At 39.2% G+C, this 26724-nt stretch overlaps 1 protein-coding gene across 5 annotated transcripts in view; it reads left to right on the top strand.

Annotated features, from left to right (window-relative positions):
- The window catches only part of REXO1 (RNA exonuclease 1 homolog), a 118917-nt gene that overhangs the window by 25263 nt on the left and 66930 nt on the right, over positions 1-26724 (top strand). For 4 of the 5 annotated variants that reach the window (XR_003568342.1, XM_027853079.1, XM_027853076.1 and 1 more), the window contains exon 2: positions 21611-23457. Coding sequence is in view for 4 of the 5 variants with exons in the window: in XM_027853079.1 (XP_027708880.1) it covers positions 21611-23457 (1847 nt within the window). In the remaining variant the exon portion in view is untranslated. The remainder of the gene's footprint in view (positions 1-21610; positions 23458-26724) is intronic. The other variant, XM_027853078.1, reaches the window with a different exon arrangement.

Genomic DNA, 26724 nt, shown 5'->3' with positions numbered 1-26724 from the left:
TCTGCAGCTAGAAGGGATATACCAATGTCTTCACCTAATAATAATAAATAACATATATGAGGTTTAGGAAGTGCTTTCCTCTCAGTAATTCTGTAAGTTAGGTGGTGAAAATGCAGTTATTCCCATTTTACAGATGAGCATACTGATGATCAGGTTGGTGAAGGTACTCAAACTGGTGCTCAAAAAAGTTCAATTTTTTTTTCTTTCCTTTATTACTAAAGAAGGTCAAGTTGGTTGAAAAAAAATATGAGGGATAAAGATTTGGAAAGGGCCTCTGACTCCACTTCACTTTTGATCATTTCTCAATCCCTTGAATTCTCTGGCTTCTGATCCCATCACTTGGCTGCAGTTGCTGTCACCAAGGTGACTGATAATCACTTAACTTCCAAAGTCAATGCCATTTTCTCAGTTTTAATCTTATTTTATTTCTTGAAAGCTTGTAACATTGTTAATCACCTGCTCCTGCTGAGTACTTCTCTCTTCCTTTGGCTTCTGGGATAATGGTTCTCTTCGTTCTCAGTAAGTCTCTTTGCTATGACGTCAGTCATCTCTGAGGTGTTGCCTCTGCCCTTAGATATTAAAGACCTTGAAGTGAAATATATGAATCATGAATTAACAAGCATTTCTTGATTCTGGTTTTTTCAGGAGAGGAGGATGAGATTTACAAAGGAAAAGTAAAGTTGAATTTTGAATTTGTATTTCAAAGGGCATAGAATTGGAAATCAGGAGACCTGGGTTCTAAGCCTTGTTATGCCATTGTGTGACTTTTGACAAATTAACTGTCCCATTTTGAGCCTTGGTTTTCTTTCTAAAATATGAGGGTGGACTAGATGATCTCCAAGGGTCTTCTCAGGTCCAACATTCCATGGTGTTTTCACAAGGCCATCAGATAAATCTTTTTAGTTGCTTAATTCCTTTGTTATGCAGGCTAACTGGTACATGTCTAGAAGATGGTGAAAAGACTCAATCCTGATGGATGAAGAAAGACTAAAAGAATCAGAGAGGTTGATCCTGGAGAAGAAGTTTATGGGGGTCATAGTCACTGTCTTCAAAAATCTGAAGAGCTGTTATCGAGAAGAGGGAGCACATTTGTTCTGTATGGTTCCAGAGACCCTATGGTGTGGTATAGTAGAAAGACCACTGTTCTAAGATTTAAGAATGTTGTTCAATTGTTTAGTTGTGGCCAACTCTTCATCATCTCATGTACCATATTATGTCATTGCTGTCCATGGAGTTTTCTTGACAAGGGTACTAGAGTGGTTTGCTATTTCCTTCTTCAGAGGCAAACAGGTTAAGTGACTTGACCAGGGTCACATAGCTAATAAGTGTCTGGGGCCAGATTTAAATTCAGGTCTTCCTGACTTCAGGCCCAATGCTCTATCCACTGAGCCATCTAGCTGCCTCAAGATTAGCAATACTTTTCCACTTCTGACACTTATTAGCAAGGCAACCTTGGGCAAGTTGTTTAACCTCTCTGAGCCCCAGTTTCTTCACCTGTAAAATGGGAATAGTAATCCCTGTAGATCTTGCCTTATGGGGTTTTCTTGAGGCTCAAATGAGATAACTTAGGTATAGCTCTTTCCAAACCTTAAAACTCACTGTAAATGTCATTTATCATTATCGTTATTGTTGTTACTATTATCTTTATATTATCTACTTCCTTAGAACTTTCCCCTATTGTCCTATTTAATGATAATTAAATTCTGAGGATGTAAATTTTTACTTTAAGAAGATGAGTGACCTTTAATTCTGGATACACTTATTAAGCACTTACTATGTACATGATTGTATAACACTTAGCGCAGTGTGTTTGGGACATAGTAAGTGCCATATAAATGGTAGTAGTTATTATTATCATAATCACAAGGCACTATGCTGGGTAGTAGGGATAGGAAGACAATGAAATCGTCTTTCCTATTTAACTTTAATAGGGAAGACATAACATGCATAGATAAGTATATGCAAAGTAACTTTTAGAAGCATGAGAAAACATGGATAATTGCTGGAATCAGGAAGAGTTAGAGGTCCTGTAAAGAGGCATCGTCAGAGCCAAGCCAGATAGCTAAGAATTCCAAGAATGGGAGAGTGGAGGTAGAAGGGAAGGACCTTCCAGGCCTGGAGGCAGGGCCTGCATGTAAAACTTGTGAGACAGCAGGTAGCATTAAGAGTTGATGCATAGTTGAAGGTATTCAAGCAGATGCTAAAATTGAAATTAAAGTAAACTGAGACAACAAAGTTCAGAGCACATTCATTTATTGGTAAAGCTAGCACTTATCAGTAAAGGGGCTCTTTAGCTCCTCAGCAAGCCAAAAGACCCTGAGGTGGAGTTTGCAGGACTTCTTATAGTTTAGGGAAAATGAATAAAAATAGAACAGCACATAGAGAGGATGCAGGATTATCATCTGATGTCTGTTGGTGGAAGGGAAGAGATTTTCTTCTCTGTTGCTAGGGAAAGCTGATTGGTTGTGCCCACCTGTATGCTTGCAGGGACAGCTAATGATACAGAGATAACAGGTCTCCTTGACATAAATATAGAACGGTGATTTACAGGAAGACTAAACTTCTGAACTTATGGACTTCTGAACTTAACTCAGAGACAAAGAAACATGACTTAAGCAGTTATACAAAATGTCAGTGATTAGTATAGAAATAGAATCAATTACAAAGTGGAATCAGTTTGATTTTGTCAGTTCCCCACTTTGATTTATAGGAGTCATGTCTCCCACAGATCACTTATCTTTAATCTAATTCTATAAGATTTTTAAAAAATTTTCTTTTATTTATTTATTTTTAGTTTTCAACATTTACTTCCACAAGATTTTGAGTTCCAAATTTTCACCCCATCTCGCCCCTCCCCCACCCCAAGATGGCATGCATTCCCCTAGTCTGCTTTCTTTTCTATCTCACCCCCCTTCCCCTTCTATTTTCCTGTAGGGCAGGATAGATTTCTGTACCCCATTTCCTGTACTTTTTATTTCCCAGTTGCATGTGAAAACATTTTTTTTAAACATGTGTTTTTAAAACTTTGGGTTCCAAATTTTCTCCCTTCCTTCCTCCCCACCCATCCTCATCGAAAAGACGAGCAACTCAATATAGGCTATACATGTGCAGTTATGCAAAACACTTCCATAGTAGACATGCTGTGAAAAACTAACTCTATTTCCCTTAATCCTATCCCGCCCTCTCCCATTTATTTTATTCTTTCTTTTGATCCTGTCCCTCTTCAGAAGTATTTGCTTCTGATTACCCCCTTTCCCAGTCTGCCCTCCTCTCTATCATCCACCTACTCTCCTGTCCCCTTCCCCTCCTATTTTCCTGTAGGGTAAGACAGATTTCCATACCCAATTGAGTGTGTATGTTATACCCTCCTTAAGTCAAATCCTATGAGAATAAGATTCACTCATTTCCTCTCACCTTCCCCCGGTTCCCCTCCACTGTAAGAGCCTTTTCTTTTCTGTTTTTTTCGTGAGATAATTTACCCTGTTCTACCTTTCCCTTTCTCGTTCTCCTAGTATAATCCTCTCTCACCCCTTAATTTTATTCTCCAGATATGACCCCTTCATTTTCAACTCACCCTGTGCCCTCTATCTATCTATATCTCTATCTATATATACGTACATATAATTTTTTCCCCTCCAACTACCCTCATACTGACAAAGGTCTCATGAGTTACAAATATCATCTTTCCATGTAGGAATGTAAACAGTTCAACCATAATAAGTCTCTTATGATTTTCTCTTTCCTGTTTACCTCTTCATGTTCCACTCGAGTCTTGTATTTGAAAATCAAATTTTCTATTCAACTCTGGTCTTTTCTTCAAGAATGCTTGAAAGTCCTCTATTTCACTGAATGACCATTTTTCCCCCTGAAGGATTATACTCAGTTTTGCTGGGCAGGTGATTCTTGGTTGTAATCCTTTCTCCTTTGCCCTCTGGAATATTATATTCCATACCCTGCGGTCCCTTAATGTAGAAGCAGCTAAATCTTGTGTTATCCTGATTGTGTTTCCTCAATACTTGAATTGTTTCTTTATGGCTGCTTGTAATATTTTCTCCTTGACCTGGAACTCTGGAATCTGGCTACAATATTCCTAGGAGTTTTCCTTTGGGGATCTCTTTCAGGAGGAGATTGGTGGATTCTTTCAATTTCTATTTTGCCCTCTGGTTCTAAAATATCAGGGCAGTTTTCCTTGATCATTTCTTGAAAGATGATATCTAGGCTCTTTTTTTTGATCATGGCTTTCAGAGAGTCCAATAATTTTTAAGTTCTCTCTCCTGGATCTATTTTCCAGGTCAGTTGTTTTTCCAATGAGATATTTCACATTGTTTTCTAATTTTTCATTCTTTTGGATTTGTTTTACAGTGTTTTGATTTCTCATAAAGTCACTAGCTTCCAATTGCTCTATTCTAATTTTTAAGGAAGTATTTTCTTCAGTAATCTTTTGGACTTCCTTTTCCATTTGTCCAGTTTTGCTCTTTAGGGCATTCTTCTCCTCATTGGCTTTTTGGATCTCTTTTGCCATTTGGGTTAGGCTATTTTTTAAGGTGTTATTTTCTTCAATATTTTTTTGGGTCTCCTTTAGCAAGCTGTTAACTTGCTTTTCATGATTTTCTTGCATCACTCTCATTTTTCTTCCCAGTTTTTCCTCTTTCTTCTCTTACTTGCTTCTCAAAATCCCTTTTGAGCTCTTCCAAGGCCTGGGACTGATTCATATTTTTCTTGGAAGTTTTGGATGTAGGAGCTTTGACTTTGTTTTCTTCTTCTGGTTGTATGTTTTGATCTTCTTTGTCACCAAAGTCAGATAATATAGTCTGAGTCTTTTTGCGCTGCTTGCTCATGATCCCAAGCAGTTACTTGAGTTTTAAACTCTTTGTTAAGGTAAGAGTCTGTTTCCAATGTGGAAAATGTACTGTCCCAAGCTTCGGGGGTTTGTATAGCTGTTTTCAGAGCTACTTCTAGGGACCTGAAAAGTGTCAGTTCTTCTAAGGTGGTATGATAAGGGGCAAGGTGTTTTCTCTCCACTGCCACAACAAGCTCCGCCACCCCAGTGCTCCTCCTTGCCCCAGGACCGCCCCTCAGAAATGTGACCCGAATCCAAGCAGAGGTAAAGCAAGAGATTCCTGCCTCAGCCCTGGCAAAGAGATCCTTGCAATCCCTACTGATCAGCCACTCGATTCCCCCTCAGTTTGTGGGCCGGAAGCTCAGAAGCCAGCTGCTGCCCTCGGGGCAGCTGAGATCTAGCTTCTTCTCTCACCGCAGTCACAGACTTTTCCCACTGACCTTCTAAGTTGTCTTTGGCATTTGTGAGTTGAGAAGTCTGGAAACTGCCACAGCTGCCCACGATTCATTCCTCTGAGGCCTGCTCCAGGGTTGCTGCGGCCTGCGCGCCCATGCCAAACTGTGCTTCTCTCCCAGCCCAGCACGATATATCTTTCCGATCAGCCATCCAGGTTGTCTTGGGCTGGAAATTTGTTTTACTCTGTTTTTTTGTGGTTTCTGCTGCTTTAGAATTTGTTTAGAGCCATTTTTTGTAGGTATTTAGAGGGCTTTGGGAGAGAGCTCAAGCAAGTCACTGCTTTCCCTCCGCCATCTTGGCTCTGCCCCCTATAAGATTTTTAATATAGTAAATATCCTCAGTGTGTAAGCTTTTGTGGGGCTAGTCTAGAACTGGCGTTAATACAGCTATTAAGGCAAAGCCTTAAGAAAAATAAGACAGAGGGCAAAAAAGTCCGTTTACCAAGGATGACAAACAGGACATTTCCCTGCAGTCAAGTGAACCAAGATGGATTTCACCACAAGTCATCTTGGGCAGGTGTTTCTGCTATAATGCATTGGATCTTATGTAGGCTCGTCACAATTTCTCCTAACTGGTCAATTTAAGAACAACAAGACTGACTAATCATAACACAAGCTTTTCCCTGAGTTGCAGTAAGAATATCTAAAAAGCATGATTTTATAAAGCCATTCGGACTACAGAACCAACTTCAATCTGGAAGGAGGAGGTAGATTCACTTTTGGCCTGAGCCAACTTCTCAATTTCAAGTGAAAGATTCAAACTACTTGGATGACTCACCAAGAACAAATTTGAGAGGGGAGATTTATATGTCACCAGGGTAACCCAGAAAACTCAGCAAACATAAACACTATGAAATAAAAAGCCAAAGTAATGCAATAATGATCATCAATATTAACTAACATCAGTTCTTGTATCCTAGTAACCCACTCCCAATGTCCACTTACTCAGCACATTTCATCTTGGATCCCAGATGTCCCATGTAGTCATCTGGTCCCTGGAAATATTTTCTCTTGGACATTCTGGAATAGGCCTTGTTCTCAGGGTAGCTCTGAAGGGAGCTTCTTCTAAATAGATTTGCTTTTCTTGTTCCAAGTTATTTGCAGAGAATCCTAAATAATTTTGCTGAAGTCTGCCAGTAACAGGACTCAATACAATTCCAAAAAGTAGTTCATGTGGTGAAAACCAGTTCAAGCCTTATGGTTCTCATCTTAATAACAATAGAACTATAAGAAGAACATCAAATTAAGAACCCACAATTCAGAGAATTTCAATTGTTACATGTCATTTGCCTTTTCTTTCTTTACTTAAACTCTATACCTAATATGGAAACTGCAATTGACAGGCTAAAGGAAGAATTTTTTAAAAGAATTTATGAGTTTCTGACTTGTAAAATGGGCCCTTCTGTTTGTTTATTAAAAAAATTTTTTTGATTAATATTCCTTCTGTCCCCAAATTATCAAATAGATACTTCAAATAGGAAAACAATTTCACCCTCTTTACAATTTCTATGCAATTTTACATGTAGAATCCTTGATCCAATTTGTAAAATGGATTATCCCATTAGAAACATTTGGAAGTCAATTATATATAGTTATATATTCTAGTTCTTAGAGAAAACAATCTGATCCTGTTATTTTCTCAAAGTTCACTACATTTAAATAGAAAACTTTTACAACTTTGTCTTATTAGAAAATTTTTGCATCTTTGCCTTCATTTCCCCTTTAGGATAATGTTACCCCATATCATAACTACTAGCAAGGGGGTAGCAAACCCAAGAACTCATTTACTTAGTTGCTTAGGATGTGAAATTGCTTACCAATTTAGATTGAAAACAGTAAAATTACTTTCATATTTGCATCCTGTTATAGTAGTGCAGAGGTGTTGGAGTATTGCAGCAACAAGATTCATTATATTAAAAAAAATTGCAACTAAGGTTTTTCTGAGCCATGATCATCTTAATGCCAAATAGTAAAACTTTTTCTCTAAGGGAAACTCCTGGCTCAGGCTGAAGAGTGATGATTAGAGGGATTTGCTGTGAAAGGCTGAAGTAGGGAAATGATTGTAACAGCATTAAGGTTGGCTTACCAGATTTAAGCCTTAGGGCACAGAATTTATAATTGTATAAAATATCTTTAGTTCTGTTTGATTTTAGGTATAAACCATAGTTATTATTTGGAATAGCCAGTCATACAGCAAAGTTCTACTTTATTCACAGGGTATCATAGCCAGGCTCAGGATTAACCAGGGAACAGTCCTGTTCAAATAGGAAATAACACAATGGGGAAACTGAGCCAAGGGGATCATACCTTCAAGCTATGCCAAGATTGTTTCCTTAGCATTTCCCGGACACAGACATCCACCTGTAGCATTTCCTGGATCTCACTTCCTTTGAGCAGCTTGTGTTAGTTCCCTTGAATGTTGGATTTTTGATTTAATGATCATTCAGACATTTACACCTCAATTCAAAACTCAGAATGTTATCAAATTACAGTCCCAAGAGATTATTACCTCAAATAGCAAGTTTCACTAATCATAGCCTAAGGCCAGAGTTTTATTATCTCTCTCATATTTTTGCAACAACAGTTAAGAAAAAGTTTACCAGGCCTTTAAAAAAAAATCATTCAGCATTCCTTTCTTCTTCTTAAAACTCAAGCTGGTGTAAAAGTAAATAATTAGAAATTAAGAAAATGATTATATTCTGAAATTCTACATAGAGAGTCAATATATGAAAGGTCATGCAAAACACTGACTCATTACTATAAATCTCCAGACTAACAGATATCCATTTCTTAAGGGATTGTTTATTAACCCCTTAAAGCAAAAATAAATCTTTAATATTGGAATCCATTAAGATTAAGTTGGTTGAAGATGTAACTTCAATATATAATATTCCAGGTATAACTTCATAATTTTCATAATTACAAATCACATATGTCATTTCTATACTATAAACAAACTTTTAAGTTTCTTCCCCACCTTATACAAGTAGTGTTTATAATGGAAGAGGGGATCCCTTTGTTTTTTGTAAACCAATTCACTATTTTAGAATTTTACAACATTAAGCAAATTATTTCATAGAGCTAATAAGATTTTGGGACCTGACCATACCAGGAACCTGGCAAGTGTACAAATAAGGAGATTTTACAAGGTCCTCTTTTTCTCCCCCCACCCCTTCCCACAAAGTAAACATTATTTTTCCCTTTTAAAATATATAAAATTAAATACTTCGTATGTTTTACAATTATAACAATAGCCTCTAATAATTTCACAGCACCCATATCAAAAGGAGCTAATTTTCTGGTAATACAATTGCATCATTCTTTTAATAGCATCTCTTATACAGTGGTTTCCCAAAATTCACAATACAAGAAAATTTAGAAACAAAATAATAACAGATACAATGTTATATATTTAAAAAATAAAACAGAATTTATTGCCAGTCAGATGACATCAGTTCAGTTGAATGCCTTGCCAAATTATCTTACGTAGAAAATCATTCATTTTATCTCCTTTAGCATTTTATACTCATCACATCTAAAACCCAATGTAGAGTTACCCAGTATGGAATAATCATATTCAATTAAAGAAATAATAATAGTAATAATAATAATAATTAACATTTACATAGTGCTTACCACATGCCATGCACTGTGTTAAGGATTTCACAATCATTATATCATTTTGATCCTTACAGTAATCCTGGGAGATGGGTCATCATTCTCCTTACAGATCAGGGAACTGAGGTAAACAGAGGAGAGGTAAGTTGCTTAAGGTCACACAGCTAACAAATTTCTCAAACTGGACTAAGGTTTAAAAACTAAAGTTTTTAACCTTTTGACTAAGGTTTTTCTGAGCCATGATCATCTTAATGCCAAATACTAAATTTTTATCTCCCACAAAGACTCCTGGCTTAGGCTGAAGAGCAATCAAAAGACACACATCAGTGGCACTGCTTTAAGGAAGTCAGTTATTGCCAAACAGAACACTAAACAAATAACCAAAGTTTTAACTACCTACCCCAACAGTGTGGGGGCTTTATTGTGACTGGGATGGATTTGAGACCAAGGAGAAGACCAACTTCTGAGGCAGCATCTCAAAAAGAAGCCTCTTGGTGAAAATATCACCAGAGCGCTTTCAGGGATTTCCTCAGAGAACACCTACAGGGCTTGAGACCTCTCTCAACACCTGACTGGCTCGCTAATTGTAACAATTGAAATTAAGATAAATTGAGACAACAAAGTTCTGAGCACATTCATTTTATTGGTAAGGCTAGCACTTACCAATAAAAGGGGTCTTTAGCTCCTCAGCAAGGCAGAAGACCTCAAGGTGGGGTTTGTGACTTACTCTTGTAGTTTAGGGAAAGTGGGTAAAAGTAGAACAGCACATAGACAAGATGTAGAATTGTCATCTGATTTCTGTTGGTGGAAGGGAAGAGATTTTCTTCGCTGTTGCTAGGGAAAGCTGATTGGTTTTGTCCACCTGTATCCTTCAAGGATAGCTAGTGGTGCAGAAATAACAGGTCTCTTTGACATAAAGATAGAACAGTGATTTACAGGAAGACTAAACTTCTGAACTTATGGACTTCTGAACTTAACTCAAAGACAAAGAAACATGACTGAAGCAGTTATATAGCATGTCAGTGGTTAGTACAGAACAGAATCAATTGCAAAATGGAACCAATTTGATTTTCTCGCAGGGGTTCGTTAATTGTCAGGCACATTACAGAAATGATTCTTTCATTGGGTAGGAGGTTGGATTACATTAATAATAATAAAAGCTTTCATTTCTAAAATGCTTTAAAATTTATAAAAGTGCTTTCCTCATACCATATGAGGCAAGTAATGCCAAGTATTACATTAATTCGATTTTGCAGGTAAGGAAACTGAGATTCAGAAAGATAAACTAACTTGCCCAAGGTTACGTAGATCTTATGTAGTGCCCAGCCCATAGAATATCAAGTTGGAAGAGACTTGAAACTGTTTAGTTCACTACTTCCCTAAAATAGGAATCTTTCAAGCTCTCCAACACGTCTGTCTCCCCCCCCCCCAAGCTATCTTATGTTATTTTTGTGGCCTTTTTTGAAGAGCTTCAGTGATAAGAAACCCAGTACTAACCATTGCATCCTATTCTACCAAATTCTACCTGGATTGCAGACCCTCCAAAATCTGGCCCCACTCAACCTATCCAGACTTAATTCCCCTTGGTCTCCAACACACCTCTTCCACTCTGGTCCACCTAGAATCTCAGAGCTGGAGGGGAGTTCAGAGGACAACATATCTGACAAATAGTAATCCAGCCGCTGTTTCAATCAGTCAGCATCCTTCCTTTGGGAATGATGAAATGTCATACATGAAGAACAGCAAGTGCTGCAGTTTGGTCGAACCTTTGTGTTTGAAGGGAAGCAGCGTATAGTAAGTCTGGCAAGGTAGGTTTGAATGTCAAGCAGAATCTGAGTTTATATTTGGTCAGCAGTGGGGAACTACTGGAGTTCACTGAGCTAGGGAGTGACCTGGTCAGACCTGTGCAGTAGAAAGGGACCTCCTTTGGGCAGGTGTGCAAATGGATAGGTCAGTGTGGGAGGAGACTTGAGTCAAGAAAAAATGAACAGATTGTTGCAATAGCCGTGGCAAGAGAGTATGAGGAGCTGCGCTGGCGTGGCGAGGTGAGTGGCTGGAGGAGATGGATTTGAGAGATGTGGCGGTGCAGCCCACAAGATTTGGTAACTTACTGGGTGATTAGAGTGAAGGGTGATTCCAAGATTTCAAACCTGGGTGACCAGAAAGATGACAGTGCCCTTGACAGAAGTAGGGAGGTTCAGAAGAGAAGGGAGTCCTAGGGAAAATATGGGATCATCGATCAAGAACTGAAAGGGACTTCCTGAGCGATCAAGCCATTATAGACGTGAGAAACTGAGGTCTGGGGAGGTTAAGTGATACGTAAGTCACCAGACATCTTGATTCAATAGCTAGGGGTTGGATCCAGATCCTCTGATTGCAGAGATTGCAGTGCACTTTCTTTTATACCATAATAATGAATTCTATTTTGGAAGCATTTTGTTTGAAACTCCTTGGGGCAGTTGGTGATGTGAGACTATAGCTCTTGAGAATATCCAGGCTGGATGTACGAAATCTGGGAATCATCTGAAAACAGGTGGTAATTGAACCCATGGAACTTGAGGAGGTTGCTGAGGTAGGGGTGACTCGAACATGTTTGTAGACAGCAGGGAAGCAGTCAAATATGGAGAAATTGAAGATTGGAGGTGATGGTGATTGGGGGCAACTTTCCAGAAAAGGCAGGAGGAGATGGGATCAGGGGTACGTTTATTAGGGCTGGCCTTATTGGGTAAAAGGGCCACCATCTGTTTCTCAGAGACTGGACTTTGAGGAGGGAATGAAGGATGATGTCAAAGGGTTTTGAGGTATAGACTATGGGACAAGAAGGAGTTGAGGTGCTCTGCTGAGAAACTGGGGTCAGGGACTGGTGTGAGAGGCTTGAGGAGAGAAGAGGTGTTTAGAACATCCTTGGTGGGGAGTGAGATAGAGAATCAGGCCACTGCTGATATTAGATAAAATCTGTCATATTGAGATAATGTGTAACATTTATTAAGGTTTGCAAAGCACTTTGCAAATATCTCATTTAGTCCTCACAACAACCTTGGGAGGTAGGTTCTTATTGTCCCCATTTTATAAAAGGGAAAACTGAGGTAGATGAAGGTAAAGTTACTTGCCCAGGTTCACACAGTCTGCAAGTTTCTGAGGCTGGCTTTGAATTTAGGTCTTCCTAACTCCAGGTCCAGTGTTCTATCTACTCTGACCACTATATAAATGCTAGTTATTTATAATGTAAATATATATTGAAACATAGCAAGCACAACTGAATGACTTCCTTCAGCACTATAAAATAACACGAGTAGGAGTAGAAAAGGCTGTTGGTGTGAACAATCCCGGGTTAGAGTTTGGCATGGTACTGATAGGACAAGGGATGAGGGATTGAAAAATTGAAGAGTCGGTAACCTTGGGGTCAGCATTGGGAAAAAAAGAAGAGTGAGAAGAAACCTTTCCTTCAGTGAGAGAAAACCCATGATTTCCTGAGCTGATCAATTACATTACTGGATAGTACTAATTGTCAGGAAATTTTCCCTTATTTAAAACTTGAATTGTTTTTTTTCCCCCAGTTTTTTCCTGTTTTCCCTAGTTGTGCTGTATGGGATCAGACAGGACAAATCTAACCCTTATTCTATGGAACAGCCCTTCAGATACTTGAAGATAGTTATTATGTTCCCCTAAGTCTTCTCCAAGCTAATCATCTTGAGTTCTTTCTCAAATTCTTTACACCAGGGGACAGCAAATTTATATTGTTTCCCAACTTCCATTTTGTACGTTGAACTAAGAATGTTTTTTACCTTTTAAAATAGTTTTATTGTATTTAAAAATGAAAAAAAATTATTAGTTTACTGGCTGGACAAAAACAAATGGTATTTGGTCTTAGGTTGGCTACTAATCCCATGTGCCACACTGTAATGTCTACCATCCTAATTTAGGCCCTCATTACCTCTCTCTAGGACTGTTTCAGTAGTCCCTAATTATCTCCTTTCATCTAGTCTCTTCCCTCTCTAAATCATCCTACATACAGTTACTGATTGACATGCCTTTTTTTTTTTAAAAAGGGTTTTCCTGATATATTTTATATAATTTATATTTTGTAGTATATTCTTCCCTCTCAGGGAGTCAACCCTCATTAGAAAGTATAAAGAAAAGAAGAAGGAAGAAAGTTTCACAAAACTAAACAATATATTAGAAAAGTGACATTCTGTGCAGTTTCCCATTCTTGTGGTCCCTTTTCTTCTTTAGCAAAGTGGGGAATCATTTCATATCTCTTTTTGGGGATCATAGCTTGGTCATTATAATTTAACTGTATTTGGTTTTGATTGTTTTATTCTGTTTACATGGTGGTCATTGTACTAGTGTGACTGGTATTATTTTCCTGATTCTGTTTACTTTTCATCAGTTCATATAGCATCAGTTCTTTTTCTTTGTATTCGTCAGTGTTACCTTCATGTGCCATGGTCTTTTTTTTTAGTCATTCTTTAGTTAATGAATATCTACTTTATTTCCAGTTCTTTGCTACCACAAAAAAGTGCTGCTATAAATATTTTGGTGAGTGTGATGCCTTTTTTTGTTGTTGTTGACCTCTTTGGGATATATTTTAGCAGAGTAATCTTTGGGTCAGTGAGTATGGATATTTTAGTAATTTTCTTTCCGTAAATTCAGATTGCTTTCCAGATTGGTTGCACTGATTCACAGCTTCACCACAAACTGGTTTAGTGTGCCTGCTTTTCCACAGTTTCTCCAGTACTGACTAGTCCCATCTCTTGTCATCTTTGCCAAATTGACTGGGTATGAGGTCAAACCTCAGAATTATTTTGATGTACATTTCTCTTATTATTAGTGATCTGGGGCATTTTTTCCTATGGATGTTAATTGTTCTTTTGAGACATATATTTCCATATCCCTTGAAAACTTATTATTTGGGGAATGAATTTGGTCCTTTTATATTGCTGTTAGTTGTCTAAATATTTTGGATAACAGACCCTTATTAGTGAAATTCAATGTAAAGATCTCTTTCTCACTTGATAGCTTCCCTTCTTATCCTTATTGCATTAATTTTGCTCATGTAAAAGCCTTTCCGTTCCATGTAATCAGATTATTAGTGTTATCTTTTGCAATTATGTCTATCCCTTATTTGGTTAAGAATTCACTCCCTACCCTCAACTATGAAAGATGCGTGGATTTGTTTCTTTCCTCTTTTCATGGTGTGAGCTTTAATAGTCAGATCATATCTCCATTTTGAATTCATTGTGGAATATGGTATAACATGTAGTTTTAAACCTAATTTTTTTCATACTGCTTTCTAGTTTTCCCTGCAATTCATACTCTAAAAGCAAGTCTGACTGTGTTACTCTCCTGCGCAAGAAAGTTCAGTGACTCCTTGTTTCCTCTAGGGGTAAATATAAATTCTACTGTATTTAAAGCCTTCATATTCCTAATACTTCTTGTCCTCTCTGTAGTATATAACACTTTTGATCAGTTTCTTCTGGATAGTCTCTCTTCTCTAGGTTTTCATGGTGCTCCTTCCTCTTGGTTCTCTTTATTTTTTTATTTTTTCTTTCTTTTTTTTTATGAATTTATTTTGATTTATCAACAACCATTTCCGTGAGCTTTTGAATTTTAAATTTTTCTCCCCCTCCCTCCACTAGATGGTGCACAATCTGATAAAGGCTTTACATATACATTCCTATTAAACATGTTTTCACATTAGTCATGTTGTAAGGAAGAATTAGAACCAATAGGAGGAACCACAAGAAAGAGGAAACAAAACAAAACAGAAGAAAAAAAGAGCAAATAGTATGCTTCCATCTGCATTCAGACTCCAAAGTTCCTTTTCTGGATATGGATAGCATTCTCCATCATGAGTCTTTTGGAGTTGTCTTAGATCCTTACATTGCTGAGAAGAGCTAAGTCTATCAAAGTTAGTCATCGCACAATGTGGCTGTTACTGTGTACAACTTTCTCCTGGTTCTGCTCACTTCACTCAACATCAGTCCATACAAGTCTTTCCAGGTTTTTCTGAAGTCTGCCCCCTCATCATTCCTTATAGCACAATGGTATTCCATTACATTCATATACCACAACTTGTTCAGCCATTCCCCAATTGATGGGCATCCCCTCAATGTCCAATTCTTTGCCATCTTGGTTTTATTTAATAATAATAATAATAACAATGATAGCATACCCATAACTATGGGTGTGCCCAAAGGCTCTGTTTTGAACCCTCTTCTCTTCTCCCTCTATATACTTTTACTTTGTGATCTCATCAGCTCCCCTGGAGTCAGTTATTATCTCTATGTTGATGTTTCTCAAATCTGCCTATCCAGCTTTAACTTCTAAGCTGACCTCCAGCTCACAGCCAATTGGGCATCTTGAACTGGATGTGCCCTAGACCAGGGCTTCTTGAACTTTTTCCACTCATGACCCCTTCAGTGCTTCTTAAACTCAACATGTCCAGAATTGAACTCAATTATCTTTCCCTCCAAACACTTCCCTATTACTATTGAGGACACCAGCATTCTTCCAGGTACAGAGGCTTACAACCTAGATGTCATTCTCAACTCCTCACTTTTTCTTACCCCCCAAGGACTGTCAATTTTGCCTTAAGAACATCTCTGGTGCATGCCCCTTTCTTTCCTCTTACCTTGCCAACACCCTATTGTAGGCCCTTATCACCTAACACCTGAACTATTGCAGCAACCTGCTGGTTGTTCTGCCTAGTACATATCTCTCCCTCTAGTCCATCCTCTGCTCAGTTGCCAAAGGGATCTTCCTAAAGTGCAGGTCTGACCTCTGACCATCTAACTCTCCTACTCAGTAAACTCTAGTGGCTCCCAGTCATCTTCAGTATTAAATATAAAATCCTTTCTTTGACATTCAAAGCCTTTTATAACTTGCCCCACCTCCCACTTTTCCAATCTTTTTTTTTTTGTCTACTTTTTTTTTTTTGTAAGGCAATCAGGGTTAAGTGACTTGCTCAGAGTCACACAACTAGTAAGCGTCAAGTGTCTGAAGCCTGATTTTGAACTCAGGTCCTCCTGACTCCAAGGCCAGAGCTCTATCCATTTTGCCACCTAGATGCCCCCCAATCTTTTAATAACTTATTCCCCTCTCCACCCCCAGCAATATACTCTAAGATCACTGGATACTTTCTCTGGCTGTCCCCCCATGTCTGGAATGGTCTCCCTTCTCATCTTTGCCTCCTGCCTTCAAGTCCCCACTGAAATCCCACCTTTTATAAGAAGCCTTTCTCAATCCCCCTTAATGCTGCAAGTGCCTTCCCTCTACTGAATATCTCTAATTTATCCAGCTTTTCTTGTTTGTATATAGTTATTTGCATGTTGTTTCCCCATTAGATTGTGAGCTCCTTGGGAGCAGGGACTATCTCTTTCCTTTCTTTGTATCCCTAATGCTTAATACGGGTGCCTGGCACATGGTAAGCACTAGTAAATACTTGGTGACTTTTGACTGTCTTTCTGGACAGATTACACATTGCTCTCATTAGTATACTCTATGCTCTAGTTAAATTAACTTGCTTTTTCCCATACATGACAGTCTATGTCTGTGCTTTTGTACAGTCTGCACCCCGTGTATTGAATGGTTCTCCTTTCCTACTTTGACTCCTTGAGACTTTCCTAGCTCTCTTCCAGGCTCAACTCAAGTACCACCTTGTACCTTCTCCCTCACCTTGTTAGTTCTCTCTCCCCACCCCCAAATTACCTTGTATTTATTTTTATTTTCGTAACTGTATATTTCTCCCTAGTAGACTATAAGTTTCTTGAGGATAGAGACTGTTCTTTGTTTCCTCAGTGCTTAGCACAGTGCCCAGTATATATATATTTTTAATTGATATTCAGAATTGAATATAGTAGTCCAGTTGTGGACTCTCTCCTCCTTTACTCTGAACACTAAGCTTCTACAGTCTGAGATTATGAGGGTTTTTTAGGTTGCCATGACATTCTGTTGATTCATTGAACTTAGAATCCACTAGAACCCTGAGTTCTTCTTTTTCAGATGAATTACTATCAAACCATGTCTTCCTCATCTTGTATTTGTGAAGTTGATTTTTTTTAATCCAAATGTAAGAATTTCCATCTTCAAAGAATCTCAGAGTTAGAATCTCTTCCCAGTTGTCCCTCACTTCACCAGAACACTTAAAACAAGAAAATAAAACTCTCACAACAAACTTGCATAGTTCAGCAAAGTAAATTACCATATTGCCATGTCCAAAAAATGCAGGTCTCATTCTGGATTTTAAGTCCATCACCTCTCTGGCAGGAAGTGGATAGCATGCTTCCTCTTCTGTCCTCTGGACTTGTTGATTTATCATTACATTAATCAGAAAGCTATCTAGTTCAACACGTACTTGAACGAAAAGAATTCATTTCAACAATATACCTAACAAGTGGTTATCTAGGCCTTACTTGAAGACTTGCAGGAAGGGGAATCTCGTCTAGACCTTGACTCACTTCCTGTCCTTCTGTGAACTGCTTTTATCTCTTCACTCTCCCACAGCCCCCACCCCACCCCACTCTATCTCCATCTCCACACGTATACTCAGCTTCAGGGAGAAGCACCCCTGAGGAGCACTGGACTTAAAGGAGTGGATCTAGCCTCAGATTCCACTTGTGCCAGTTACTATGTGGATGACCTTAGACAAATCATTTAATGGCTCTGGTTTTCAGGCACCTTATCATAAAATGAGAGGGTTGGAATAATTGATATGTAGTATCTGTTCTAATCTTACTAGATTTGTCTCAACATTCTGGTCTGTCAGAATTTCTTTGGATTTTGATTTTGTCATCTGTGTGTTAGCTATTTCTCTTAGCTTTGTGTCATCTTCAAATTTAATAAGCATTCCATCTGTCATTGATAAAAAATGCCCAATAGCATAGAGCCTAGCACAGACCCATTAGAGACTTTTTCCAAATTGACATTAAACTATTAATGATTGTTCTTTGGATCTGGCTTTTCAGATAGTTAATGATTCTACCTGTGGTCTCTAGCCCATTATCTCTTCATCTTTTTTTACAAGAAAAGCATGAGGTACTTTGTCAAATGTTTTGCTAAAATCTAGTTCAACTCTTATCTACAAAGTATTCCCCTGAACCATTATTAGGTCAGTCTGGCATAAATCTGTTCTTTCTTTCTTTTTTCTTTTCTTTTTTCTTTTTTCTTTTTTTTTTTTTTTGCGAGACAATTGGGGTTAAGTGACTTGCCCAGGGTCACACAGCTAGTAAGTGTCAAGTGTCTGGTCTCAGACTGGCTTTGAGCTCAGGTCCTCCTGACTCCAGGGCTGATACTCTATCCACTGTACCACCTGGCTGCCCCCATAATCTGTTCTTGATGAATCTACACTGGTTGGCCCTTTGTGGTCACTGCTGCTTTTTCCTAGATGTTTACAAACCATCCCTTTAATAACAAGAGCTGAAATTTTGCCAGTAATTTTTTTTGTTTTTGTTTTTTTTGTTTTTTGGCTAGGCAATGGGGTTAAGTGACTTGCCCAGGGTCACACAGCTAGTAAGTGTTATGTGCCTGATGCTGGATTTGAACTCAGGTCCTTCTGACTCCAGGACCCGGTGCTCTATCCACTGCGCCACCTAGCTGCCTCCTAGTTTGCCAGTATTTGAAGTAAAATTTAATGGCCTCTGGTTTGCACATTCCTTTCACTTACTTTTTTGAACATTAAGACAGTATTTGCCCTTTTCCAGTCTTAAGATACTTCCCCATTTCTTCATGATCTTGCAGAGATCCCTGATGGTGGCTCAGTAGTCACATCTACCAGTTCTCTTCACATCTAGTTGTGTAGTTAATATGGGCGTGGTATCTTGGACTCAGCAGTAGCACCAGGTGCTGTCAGCACCTTACTTTTCTTGTTTCCCTTTTAGCAGTTTTTGTTCTGTCCTTTCCAGCCCAATATCCTTTTCCTTTGTAGAGAAAATGTAAAAAATAAGAGTTGAACAGCTTTGCCTTTTCTTGTCATTGCCTCCATCATCCTGAGCAGTAATTCTCTGGCTTCTTTGATCCTCCACTTTTTCTCAGTTTAGCTGAAAATACAGAGAGACAAACACAGCCTATGATCTAGAGAAATAGATCCTGTTTTAGTACTAGTAAGATTTAAAAAAGAGTCAGCCTGGTGTAATGGTTAGAGAGCTGGCTTTGCAGTCAGGTTCAAAACTGCCTTTGATACACTATGGCTTTGTCACCCTGGACAAATCACTTAATGTCTCTGTTGCCAAGAAAATGCTGAGGTGCATTGGTAGGGGAAGTTCCTTACCAGATTTCTTGCACAGATGAAATCATAGCTCCTGTTAAAACACCACCAAAAAATTTCAAAATTTCGGCCCCTTTAGAAGGCATAGCTGGGTTGTCCTTGGACAACAGACACAGTTTTTTAGTGGGCCTGTATGCAAAGCCTTTCTGGATTCTTAGGATTGATCAGTGCTTGTGAGGCATAACCTTTGAAAACCTGTAGTCCCTTCCATGCCACAATAAGGAACTGAGGTGGACTTTAGTGGAAGATTATGAAAATCACAGAAAATGTCCTGTGCCTCAGTTGATTTGCTTTATTTTGAATGAGACCAAAATAGGATTCAAACACAGACCAAAAACCAGTGGATGGAAATTGTTTATTACCTTTTGAAGGTATTGCCCCTTTACTGTTCTGCTATTTCTTTTCTCTTTTCCACTGTGAACTCAGCTTCATAGAAGAGCAAGCATCCTTTTTTCCTTTTTTCCCCCTGGAATGCTTATAATGCAGATTCTAGAATCAGAACATGAATCTTGACCAAGGGGCTCCTAGCCCAGGCTGTCCTCATGCCCTCTTCTTGCACTGATTAACAATAGTACACGTTCTTCGTGTTCCAGGCGGCAGTTAAGTGGAATGAAGTAGGCAGGGAAGATGCACCCAGGTCCCTGCATTGACTGATCTTTGATTTGGATCCCAGTTGTAATTTGAATCTGTGGGGCACTTCAGTTATCAGACAGCATCAGAGAAGGGAGTACTTCACTGAAGTGAAGAATTCAGATAACCAAAACTGACCTGTAAGGGCTGACCTGCCCACTTCAGTGCTTTTTCATATGGAAGACATAAATGTGATATAACTTTGGCAACTTCGTGGAGTCATGGAAAGAACACTGGATTCAAGTCAGAGGGAGGACCTGGGTGCTTATTCCAGTTCTGCCATCTTTCTTGACCTCATCTAGATGCACTTGAGGGCCTTTCTTGGTCAGAATCTGTGAACCTACGAGTCTTTTGTTGGGAATACCGAGTTATCTTTTTGAAAGTCTTGTTAATGTGTTGGGCTTTAATAACGTCTTATTAATAGCACCAGAAGACGTGTATGGGGGCTATTTACCCCTGTATTCAAGGACGCTAGACTGTTAAGCTATTTGAATTCAGGTGTTCTGCTTGTCACCTTCAGTTCTCTTTGCTAGTTTATCAGCCTCTAGCACTGTATCATAGCTTCCCTCCCCACTTTGAAATGAACAACTTGTTTTCTGTGGACTGGGAGAACAGATAATCAGGTGTGTTTGAATTGTGTTGAAAACAAGTCACTAGGCTCTGAGTGAAGGCATGTCTATTAATAAGCTTTGTGAATTTTATAAAATCCATTTTTGTTCCTCAGAAGCCTTTGTTGCTTATTTCTTGGTCTTTGAACTTTCTAATAAGAGGTTGCTGGGAAATTGACTCTTTTGAACACATTTGGTAACATCTGAATGTTATTCACTTTATTGAACTACAGTCTGTTAGATTGGAATTTTTAAAGAAGTGTATGTTTTAGTTTATTGGTAATATTTTATTCTCAACTTGGTACCCTTCAATAAAATCATTCAAATACACAGGGTACAAAAATCCTGTAAAGAAATCATAAACTGCAAATTATTACAATTTCTTAAATGTGTTTGTTAACCAGAGCAAAAGAATAATACAATCCTCCTGTTTATTTTTCCTTTTGATTTTTTCTTGTATTTTTTTTTATTTCTTGTATTTTTTATTTTAGTCATAGTGAAATGTCCTTTTTTTCTTTCTTCACTCTGTTATTTCATTTAAATCTTTTCCATATTTGTATTCTTCATATTTACCATCTCTTATGGCACATTATTGCATTATATTGATATGTACAATTTAATCTCTTTATTTGCTAGTGCAAGTAAAGCTGCTATGAATGCCTTTGTACATTTAGATCTTTTATTCCTTAACATTTAAAAAATTATTTTAAATTATTCTCTTTTCTCACTGCCCCCTCTCCAAAAAAAAACACCAAGAAATAAAACTTTCATAACAAACTTGGCACAGTACAGCAAAGTGAATTCCCACATTGCCAAGTCCAAAAATACATATATCATTCTGACATTTAAGTCCGTTACCTCTCTGTCAGGAGGTAGGTGGCATACTTCGTTTTCAGTTCTCTGGACTACTAGTTGATCATTGCATTAGTCAAAATTCTAAAGTCTTTCAAATTTGTTCTTTTCTGTAATGTTGTCATTGTGCAAATTATTCTAATTCTGTTCACTTCACTTTGTATCAGTTCAGTTCTTCTAAGTTTCTCTTAAGACTATCCATGCCATCATTTCTTAAGGTTTTCTTCCTCTTAATAGTTCTCATAATTTTAATAGTTATAGCAACGGAATCAAAAGTATACATTTTTTATAGTCTATAAAGACATGGGTATTTATTGTTTCCCCCCTCCCCCTTTCATTTCAGAGCTTGGCTATGACCCATATAACCCTGACCTTCCGAAGCCTTCGGTTGGGACTGAACATGGCTCCCTGGGGGATGTCCCAGAACCCAGCTCTGGCATCTTGGAGCTGGAGTTAGTCAACCAGGCCATTGAGGCTGTCCGGAATGAAGTGGAACAAGAGGAAAAGAAATACAAGGAGCTGCTAGAGACAACCAAGGAGTATGGCGCCACAGAGACCTCACTTGTTTCACAAAGCCCCACTGGAGCTGGGGTGCCCAACCCAGACTCCTTTGCCACATCCTTAGAATATAATCCAGGTAGCTACAATCTGTTAAATAACAACACAGACTATAACCCTACCCCCTTGGCTGCTGCTAATAAATGTAACAAGTATACTTTGGATTCTTTGGAGAAATCCAAGGCTAAAGGTAACTCTCTGGAATATGTTCCAAAGTCTGTGATCCAGCCCAAAAAGTATAGCCGTGCTGTTCCCAACAGCAAATACGTGATTGACAATTCTAAGCCGTCGACAGATTTGGAATATGATCCCCTTTCAAATTATTCAGCCAGGCTTTTAAATAAGGGCAGTCCAAAGGACCAGAAAGGGGTCAAAAGGAGAAGGGACTCAAACCAAGATGAGTCCTATACTCCTTCGCTCAAGAAGCATTGTGATGTTTTTAGCAATTATGAAACAGATGCCAGATTTTCTGACTCAGAAGATGAAGACCCCGGCTCAGAGAACCAGCCGAGTCCTGCCAGCCCCACAAAAGCCAGAACCAATTCAGAGAGTCAGTCCAGCGGTGGGTCCTCCCCTGGCAAGGGAAAGCCTCTGGAATCTGAGGAAAGTAGTTCAAGGGAGACGAAGGAGATTGCTGTGCAATATGACATGGGGGATATCCAGCGGCGGCAGAGTCCCATTGGAAAACCCCCACCAGAGAAAAGTGGAAAAGGAAACAAACACTCTTCAGAAGGGAGAGAGAAAGTGGCAGAAGGGGACCTAAAGTGTAAGGGCAGCCTGAAGGACCACCGAGTCCAGAAGAGAAAATCACATGACCAGAAGAGCTCAGGCCATCAGGAGGTGGAGAATCAGAGAGAAAAAAGCAAATCATCTGAGAAAGACAAAGGGAAGAATAAGGACAAAGCAAAAGGGAAATTAGGGGAGAAAAATCATAGAGAGAAGAAACTCACTAAGGTCAAAAGTGATGGACACATAAGTAAGATGGAGAAATCCAAGTTAGAAAAGCAAGAGGTGGCCAGGAAAGAGAAGTTCTCATCTGCCATGTTAGTGGCCAGCTCAGGGAAAAGGAAGAATGATGGCCTTAGTAAGAGACCTAGCATGGGGAAGCTGGGGAGCCATAAGAAGGAGTCCAAGGTGAAGCCAGCAGATCCTCCCAATGGGAAAAACATATCCAGTAGCAATAAGCTGAAAGACAAGAAAGGAAGCAAATCCTTCTCCTCAGGTAAGCTGAAAGACAAGAAGTCCCTCTCTCTAGATGAAGGCACTTCCCAGGGGTCTCCAAAGCCTAAGAAGAGGACATTGAGCCATATTGACCTCTTTGGAGATGAGAGTGGGGATGAAGGGGAAGGGACATCCCCAGTTCTTCCTGCCACCCTTCCAAGTCTAAGCTCAGACTCAGACTCAGATGATGGTAGCTGTAGCCTCCCGAATGAGAGCAAGGGACCAAAGCGTCTCCGGGGTGCCCAGATTGCTACCTCTTCCTCCTCATCTTCTGAGGCCTCCGATGACATTGACTATTCTGTCCTAGAGAAGGAATTAGATTACGATTCAGACCCCATGGAAGAATGTCTTCGGATTTTTAATGAGTCTACAGATGTGAAGACTGAAGACAAAGGAAGGCTCAACAAACAGGTAGCGATCATTTTGCTTTTAGCTCTAGGAACTACATTTTACACTCAGTGATTTGTTTTCTTGACAGATAGATTGTGGAAGTAGATGTTTGAAATTGGCAGGTAGGCTCTCCAGATGCATCCGAGTCATTATATTGTTCTATGTGGTCATAGAAAATCCCCTCATTTTCCAGCTGGGGAAACTGAGGCCCAGAGAGGGGAACGGACTTGCCGGAGGCCACACAGGGAGTCAGTAGCATCTGGGATTATTGGTTCAGGGCTCCTGATCACCATTCTACTGCTCTTTCTACTGTGACTCACTGAGAAGTCTGATGGGAGGAATATTTTTTTAAAAATTTTTTAAATTTTTTTGTGAAGAGTGTCCTGCCTCCTGGCCCCGCTATCCTTTTGGTCATTATCCTTATCCCCATACTCACTTTCAGTTCCTCCCACTGGAGTCAGGTAGAAGGGAGCCTGTTGTATTGTTCATTCATTTACATTGTATATAGTGGAAAGAGACCTGGACATCAGAGTCAGGAGACCTGTATTAAGAGTCTGGCTTCAACATTTGCTGTACAAATCACTTATCCTTTTTGAGCCTCTGTTTCCTCTTCTGTAAAATAGGATAACAATCTTTTTACTACCAATGTCACAGAGAAGGAGAAAGTGGTTTCTATCAACTTTTAAAGCGTTTTAGAAATTTAAGCTGCTGTTATAATATTATAAAAAGCATTTATTGCTTTCCTCCTATGTGAAAAGTGCTGTGCTGGAGTATTTAGGAAGAGACTATGAAAGTTAAGAAGACATAGTCCCTACCCTCTAATAACATAGTTCTATTTGGGGAAATAACATGCAGGAAACAGGTAACTGTGCTAGGAAAAATCCAAGTGCAGGAATGAGCGAGGTCAGTGGCACCTCCAAAGGTCAAGGAATGCTGCTGGGAGGAGGTAAGAGGCTTGGGCTTGGTCCCTGAAGGGTGATGAGGATTGAGGGAGAGGAGGGAAAAGTTGGGGAAAATAGGGAGGGAGGGGAGAGGCCAGCAACAGGATCAGAGGCTTAGATGAGGGAATCAAGCATTTAGTCAATTAACATGTATTCAACTACTGCACTGAGCTAGGCTGGCCAGCATGGGGTGTGCAAAAAAGTTTAAAACTGGGGAGAAAGAAGACATATATAGATTTTAAAAGGATCACTAATATTTGGCAGCTTCTGAGGGATTCTAAAATATCAAATGTTCTTTAAGTATTCTAATCCTTAAACCTTCAGGAGTCACAACAGCAAATGGGGGAAATAAATCTCAATTAATTTCAACGAACTTTTAGCCTCCTGGTAGAGTAGAATCCTGACTCGCTTACTAGACATGGGTACTCATGGGCAAATCATTTCAACCTTAGATCTCTGTCTTGTTTACTTATCTAATAAAATAAGAATACTTACACTTTCCTGAACTACCTTGCTGGATAATTGTGAAGATAGCCTTAAATCTATGTGATACAGATCTATTTTATATGTGTGTGTACATCTATAAACCTTAAATATGTATAAATGTGTTACTTTATTAGGCACTCTGGTAGACCACAGGGGCCAGGACCAGAGTAATATTAAGTTGAAGGTAGATGAAACAAGCTGAGGGCCAGGGGCTCCCTTCTCTGGTGCGAAATTATCCTTGTGAGACACACATAATTCCCACTGATTCAGACCCAGTCTCTGAGCTGGCCTTTCATTGGCTGAGAAGATGTGCTAGAGCCAATGATTGCTGTCTTTAGGGTCTGATGTTGTTAGGGCTGGGGGGTGGGAAGAGATGGAGGGGAGTAATTGTGGAATTGGGAAGCTGCAGCTCCTAAAATGGGAGGAGGAAGAAAAAAAATATCTCCCTAAGGTTACCCCTAGGGCCAGGAAGCATCCATAGACACTCACAGGGAAATGCCGCCCCCCCCCCCCCAGATGTGCAGATGCCTGGGGTCTGTAGCTTAGATCTCTACTCTTACAGCAAATAGCTCCTGCCTGAAGAAGCCACATGGTATAATGGAAAGAGCTTTGGGTTTAGACTCTCACCGCTCAGGTTGTTGACCTCAGGCCTCTCTTTTTATAGAGGAGGCCCAGCAACTTACCCAGAGTTATTCATAGCAGGGCAAGGATCTGATCCCAGCCCTCTGACTCCACATACATACAGTACTCTGCCCTGCACCATGTCAGAAGACCTGGGTTAATATCTCTGTTGTGTTGCTAAAACGTGGTGTGATCCTAGGAAAATCTTTTCATCTTTGTGACCTTGTAAAATGAAAGAGTTGGACTGTATGGTCTCTAAGACTTCTTATGAGTGAGGCTTCAATGTTTGTTGAGGGCTGTTTAAGAATACCCCAGAAAGGTAGGTGATACAGGAGCTATTGTCCCCATATGATGGATGAGGAAATTGAAGCTCTGAGAGGGGATGTGTGACTTACTTCAGCTTACTCAGGGACTATACTGGTGATGGGCTGAGACTTAACCCCAGCTCTTCCAAGGGCAAGTTTCACATTCTTTTTTCCATGCTCTGCTGCTTCTCTGTAGCTAGCTTATATTGACTCAGTACCTTTGCCTTATATTTTCATTATCCCACTGCCCAAGTGTTTGACAAACAAAATATTTATTAAGTAAACTCTTAGTATGTGCTTGGCACTTTTCTGGGTGCTGAGAATACAAAGACGAAAATAAAAGAGTCCCTTTGCCCTCAAAGAGCAAACTTTCTGATGGAGAAAATACCATGTATGTGTATAGATATAAAACATACATATACATTCCTGTTAAACATATTTTCACATTAGTCATGTTGTAAGGAAGAATTAGAACCAATTGGAGGAACCACAAGAAAGAGGAAACAAAACAGAACAGAAGAAAAAAAAAGAGCAAATAGTATGCTTTGATCTGCATTCAAACTCCATAGTTCATTCTTTGGATGTGGATAACATTTTCCATCTTGAGACCTTTGGAGATGTCTTAGATCCTTACATTGCTGAGAAGAGCTAAGTCTATCAAAATTAGTCATAGCACAACATGGCTGTTACTGTGTACAGCATTCTCCTGGTTCTGCTCCTTCAGTCAGCTTCAGTTCATATAAGTCTTTCCAGGTTTTTCTGAAGTCCACCTGCTCATCGTTTCTTATAGCACAATAGTATTCCATTACATTCATATACCACAACTTGTTCAGCCATTCAGCAGTTGATGGACATCCCCTCAATTTCCAATTCTTTGCCACCATAAAAAGAGCTGCTATACATATTTTTATACATGTGGGTCCTTTTCCCATTTT

This window comes from Vombatus ursinus, unplaced genomic scaffold (assembly GCF_900497805.2).
Source record: "Vombatus ursinus unplaced genomic scaffold, bare-nosed wombat genome assembly UNPS02009918.1, whole genome shotgun sequence".
In the NCBI taxonomy this organism is placed as follows: Eukaryota; Metazoa; Chordata; class Mammalia; order Diprotodontia; family Vombatidae; genus Vombatus; species Vombatus ursinus.
The sequence above is the reverse complement of the archived record's forward strand: the minus strand, read 5'-3'. Positions and strand labels throughout refer to the sequence as shown.